Here is a 5,711-nt window from a genome sequence, read left to right on the forward strand (position 1 = left end):
AAACATATTCTAATAATATGATTCTCAAAGGAATTTTTTTTGGTAGGTTTTTGTGGAAATATTTCCTAAAATGTAATCTCTGAAACTATCGAATCTAAAGTTATGAAAAGGTTTTTAAAAATTTATCATTATTTTAGATTTTTTTTATGTAATATCAAATTTATTTATCAAATCTTTTCTCAATACATACTAATTGTAACTAACTAATTTTGGTATAATTCCAATGACTTTTTAATTGAAACTAAAAAATCCCAAGGAAATTGTTTCTATTGGTCGAATAGCCAAAACTCATTTCCTATACAGCATAAAAAAGAATTTGAAAAACCCCTGAAAAAATGCTATTTAAGGACATTGTCTCATATTCTTATTGTTTGTATGGTTTTTGTTAGGGTACAAAGTTTAATGCAAAAACAACTGAGTCAATATGAACACTATGTGCTGAATTTTTTACAAATATTTGCAATTAATGAAAACACTTATAATTAATTACACAATTATGTACTTAATAAATTCTATTGTATTTTTGTATGATTTTACCATTTTATACTCATGTTTTTAGTTCAATAAACTTTGGTTTATAAAAAAAAAGTAATACTTCATTGTAAGAAAAACCTTTTCTACGATTGAATTTGGAATATTTGTTAGAAATTTTAATTTTTCAATTTCGTCATCATCATCATAAGGTCGTCATTCCTAAGACTGGTTGGACACACACCTCCACTCTTTCCTATCCTGAGCTTATCTTCGCATTTCCTTTAAAATTAGAACAACCCACATCATTAACTATTTGCGAACAGTAATCTAATCTAGATCTACCACTACCTCTCCTAACTTCCGTTTCTGCCTCTAATATGTCTCTGACTAGACCTTCATGCCTGAGAAGGTGGCCTACCAACCTATCTCGCCTATTTCTTATTGACTTCCATAGAGTCCTCTGTTCTCCTATTCTTGCTAATACTTCTTCATTTCTAACCTTCTCTATCCTCGGTTTCCTCATCGTTCGCCTGTATTATCACATTTCGAACGCTTATAACCTTTTCTTTTCCGCCGCGCCCACTGTCCGTGTTTCGCACCCGTACAGCGCCATGCTACAAACATACACCTTTAACAATCTTTTTCGAATTTCTTAGTTATTGAAGGCGACTCGACCCTGCGCTATCCTCTGCTTTATATCCCTACTGCTCCTTCTATCCTGACTTATCTGACTTCCTAGAAACCTAAAATCGGTCACTTCTTTAATTTCTCTAATTTTTCGTTTTCTATCATTATATTCGCTCTTTCCCTACTTTATCTTCCCTTGCATACCAGTATTTAATGAGGCTTAATTTTCCTACATTTTTTTAAAAATAGCCAACTGGTATTTAAATTATCAAATAGCCATTGTGTAAAACAATGTAGGAAGTATTTAACAATTTCTTCGGTCACGTATGAGCTTTTACCTACCTCTTAATTTTGGCCTTTCCTTGACATTTGAGTGTCCGTATGCGTATTTCGTTACTTTGACCTTTTTGTGTGTAAGATTACGCCTTTGCTCAGAATTTTAAGTACCAATTAAAGGCATGCACTTTATCCATAGAACCGGAAAAAATGAACTCATAAAAAATTTAGTTCGCTTCCATATTCGGTAATTAAAAAGTGTACGGAGGCAGAAGGAAGGTGAAATCAGATTGGACAACATTTAACATGCCGAAAGAATTTTTACATACATAGATATTTTTTGAAATTAGAGATAAAAGCCGATAGAGCGTAGCGAATTTTCATGGATGATATTACTTCTGTCGTTTTATTATATCTCTCTTTTTTCAATCGGTATTTGAAGTATTGAAACATGATAGACACGCTACGATCGCAGATGAAAAGGGGCTAAGTGGATGAAAGAGGCCCCGGCTTTTTGTAAAAAGTCAATTTTATAATATTTGACGTTAAAATGAGTACACCTTAATGGACTTTTGTGTATCATATATCAACTGGAATATCAAACATCCCATGTTACATTTCCATCCGCTCTAGCAGATTTAGAGCAAATATTGATTAGCTATTGAATAAAATACCTGGTGAAATTATTTATAGATTGAATGTTAATATTCCATACTTTCCGAAAATTTTAAGGGATTTAAACTTTTACGTTATAATAAATAAAATATCTTGTTTTACTAAAAGCACACAGTGAAAATAGGCTAAGAAAGGCTATTGGTTTTACATAGCAGAATTATTGCTCTATTTGTATTATATTTGTGAGGAAATCAATTGGAGTACTGTGGAAATAAACACTAAACCACCTTACATTTCACAAGAGGTTAGTTACCTAACTAACTGGAGATGTCCCACTTTGCGTCTTAGATAACTAAACATTTTGTGGAATTTTGGGTGTTTTAGAGTTTATGTGCGTTGAGTTTTTACCTCGAAGAACAGTTGAACTTGAAGATAATGACTTACTTTAACATAGAATAGCGATCGTCCATTGCGCGTCTGTGGGCATTAGAATCTGAGGGGCAACGTATCGTTGGTCCAGCAGTACTTCAATTGATTTTCTTGTAATATCATGGTTTTCCGGTCAATTGAGTATAATAGGTTCCAATTTATTGGCAATAAGATTTCGATAACCCTTATAGACTTTAGAATTCTAAAAAAATTGCCTGAGAGCAAAGGTTCNTTCTAAAAAATTGCCTGAGAGCAAAGGTTCTTCCAAATTTAATTCAAATTAAATCTCATTTCCAAGTAAAAGAACCATTTTCTTGGCAAAAAAATAGATAAGAACTAAAACAAGTCTCTAACTGATGGAGGCACGTTGAGTGAGATTTCGAGCCAAATTAGTAAAAAAGAACTCTTATTGTGACACGTTGTTTGTCCGCTTGTGTGTAAGAAGCAGTTAATTAATTAATTAAGTAATTTCTAAAAAGTAGTATAAAAATAGAATACACTATTCTTTTCAATGTAAATAAAGTTCGAAATATAAATTTTATTCTTTTTTTGTAAAATCCAATTTTAATTAATTTACACTAACAGGTTTAGTAAATAATGACGTGTGGAACCCTTATTAGCATACGAAATAAACTAACATTACATTTTTTTCTTTTATAAAGTTTGGGAAACACAAATGTAGTTTATATGAAAAGATGAAAATTAAAAATAAATACCTTTTTAAATGAAGTCCTGCTTCTACTGCTGGAATAGAATTTTTCGATTTTCACTTTCTGTGGCACCTGAAAAAAGAAATGAGAAAAATGTTAATGAATCTGACCAATAGCAGTGTCAAGTTTTATGCCTTATTCTATTAGACGTTTAATAAAAAGCGTTCTGATACGTAAAAGAAGCTTTGATTGTAACAACTGACTATTGCCGAATATTTTTTCATGTTGTTTTATAGTTGTTAACTGCTTATTTTTGAAAAAAGGCTTTCCTTATGTTCAAAGTAAATTTTATCAATTGTTCAAAAAATGCAGCAAATTAAATGTTGTATATATCTACCTATCAAAAAAAATTATCATTACTTTTGGAAGATAATTTCATCTTAAGTAATCACTTATTTGCTCTTAAATTCACGTTGTTCCCTTGACGCAGGTAAAAGTCAATTAGTCATAGGTATAGTAACGTCTTGCGGACCTCTTGACACACGATTTCCACACTATCAACGTCCACGTATAACAATTAGAATTCTTCGGTATTACGTGACACACAAAGATAAACTTGACCTCAACCGCACACAATAATAGGACTTAAGTACGCTTTATGAAACTTCAAATGAATATAAAAAGACACCCGTCCACCAACACATCAGTCAGTTCTTCGTCGATTTTCAACGGTGATACCAATACCAACGATGACTTTCAGAATCTGTGTTCTTGCCGCCCTCGTGGCTGTAGCTAGAGCTGGAGGAATCGTTGCCCCTGCAGCTCCGTTGGCTTACGCCACAGCTCCATTTGCTCCTGCTGCATACGCTGCTGCACCCTTTGCGTACACATCCCTTCCAGCACCCCTAACTTACGCTTCATACGTCGCAGCACCAGCTCCGGTCTTTAGAGCGGCGTCATATGTCGCACCTGCACCAGCACCACTTGTTCGCGCTTCACCAGTAGTAGCTCCAGCTGCTCCAGTTGTAGCTGCCAAGGCTCTGGTCGACTCTGAATATGATGTGAATCCTCAATACTCTTACGGATACAATGTTGAAGATGTTTTGACGGGAGATAGCAAGTACCAAGTGGAAAGTCGAAGCGGAGATGTAGTCCAAGGAAGTTACTCATTGAACGATCCCGATGGCACTAGGAGAACTGTGGATTACTCTGCCGATCCCATTAACGGATTTAATGCTGTAGTGAGAAAGGAGCCTTTGGTGGCAGCTGCCCCTGTGGTTGCTGCTGCCCCGGTTGTCGCCAAAATACATTAAGAAAAAACGACTTATATATAAACGTGTGAAACATCTGAATCTTTGTATCTACCTATTTCATTAAGGTTAATAAAACAGTTGTAAATTCATTAGATTATTTAATTACCAATGGATAATAGCATCAGTTAATACAATTTGATGGTAACTAGAATGGGGTAGTTGTTTTATAAAAAGAAAGTCATTTCTAGGACCCAAATGGTGGCTAGTAAACGCCATATTGATCATTTCATATCATCACATAAGAGCGGAAACAAATACAATGATACGTTATCTTTACTATATTTGCACAAAACATTAGTTTTATGATGCTTTAGTGAATACTTACTATAACCAAAAAAAAAAAGGAAATACATAATTATAAAATGGCTTGTTACTGCAGTTATATTGTCCTGTTGTTTTAGAAAACGTTTTTCAAATTGAAAGCATTGTAAATAAAATTTAAATGCAGCTCGTTCATTTGTTTTTCATTGATATGCGACAAATGAATCGTGCCTTGTTTTTAAATGAAGTTGTGGGATTTTTATAAGCTGATTATTGCAACAGATAAATGCATTCGAATGCAATCTGAATTTTGTGTACCTAAATGGCTCCGTCATTTCCAAAATTATGTAACAGAAACAAATACGAATAAACAAGTTCGTACGACTCGCTTAAAACTGGGTCAATTACGTGGCCGTTGCTTCAGTCAAAAGTGAAAAATAAAGAATGCTTTTCACAATAATCAACTTTAAAATAAGTACTTCAATTATATTGGAGCGAAGAATTTTCGCTGTAAACAACGTAAACAATACGAAATAAAGAAAAATATACTTTTAACTTCTTATTGCTTCAGTAACTTCTATTTTATTGAAGCTGCTTTCAAAGACGATTCTCAGCTCGAAACCTCGAGAAGGCAATGAGAACAATGAGAAGACTTTGAGGATATTGTGGAATTCAAAATTAAAATTTTAAAACACTTAATTAGTCAACGGTACGCAAAAAAGAAACTTTAGATGGCGAAGATTAGAAGGGTAGATGAAGATTGAAATAGATTTATCAGTTTAACTTTTCTTAAAGGAAAGCATGTATTTGCATTTATTCGAACCAATATATACCAGATCAAACAAACGAGCGATCCTATAAGGTTTCGGTTTTTATGCGCATAATATTGTTTTATTGAAAGATTTACCACGTTATGTTTAGACCATAGACTTCTTATTAACTTTCCTGTAATCTATAAGTAAAGAACTATTTTCTATATTTTGTTTAAAATTTTAGGTTCAGTATTTTCGGGGTTAAGGGGGAGCAAGGTCAATTTTCATCTATTTTTTTAAATATTTTTAAAACT

At 33.2% G+C, this 5,711-nt stretch overlaps 3 protein-coding genes across 3 annotated transcripts in view; 2 read left to right on the forward strand and 1 right to left on the reverse strand.

The window, feature by feature from the left end:
* The window catches only part of LOC108738285, a 110,226-nt gene that overhangs the window by 80,355 nt on the left and 24,160 nt on the right, over positions 1 to 5,711 (reverse strand). Inside the window, exon 2 of the mRNA XM_025976370.1 lies at positions 3,138 to 3,203. The gene's annotated coding sequence lies outside the window, so the exon portion shown is untranslated. The remainder of the gene's footprint in view (positions 1 to 3,137; positions 3,204 to 5,711) is intronic.
* Positions 1 to 5,711, forward strand: part of LOC108738276 (semaphorin-2A) — a 93,215-nt gene that overhangs the window by 50,886 nt on the left and 36,618 nt on the right. The gene's annotated exons all lie outside the window — the stretch shown is intronic.
* LOC108738288 (larval cuticle protein A2B-like) lies at positions 3,770 to 4,473 on the forward strand. Its single transcript, XM_018471654.1, has one exon. The coding sequence runs from the start codon at positions 3,821 to 3,823 to the stop codon at positions 4,382 to 4,384; it is 564 nt and encodes a 187-aa protein (XP_018327156.1). The 5' UTR covers positions 3,770 to 3,820; the 3' UTR covers positions 4,385 to 4,473.

Source organism: Agrilus planipennis, unplaced genomic scaffold, assembly GCF_000699045.2.
Source record: "Agrilus planipennis isolate EAB-ADULT unplaced genomic scaffold, Apla_2.0 scaffold186, whole genome shotgun sequence".
NCBI lineage: Eukaryota > Metazoa > Arthropoda > Insecta > Coleoptera > Buprestidae > Agrilus > Agrilus planipennis.

Bases quoted from the DNA above. Each gene is read 5' to 3' on its own strand.
- LOC108738288 (XM_018471654.1), top strand. From the start codon at position 3,821: ATGACTTTCAGAATCTGTGTTCTTGCCGCCCTCGTGGCTGTAGCTAGA.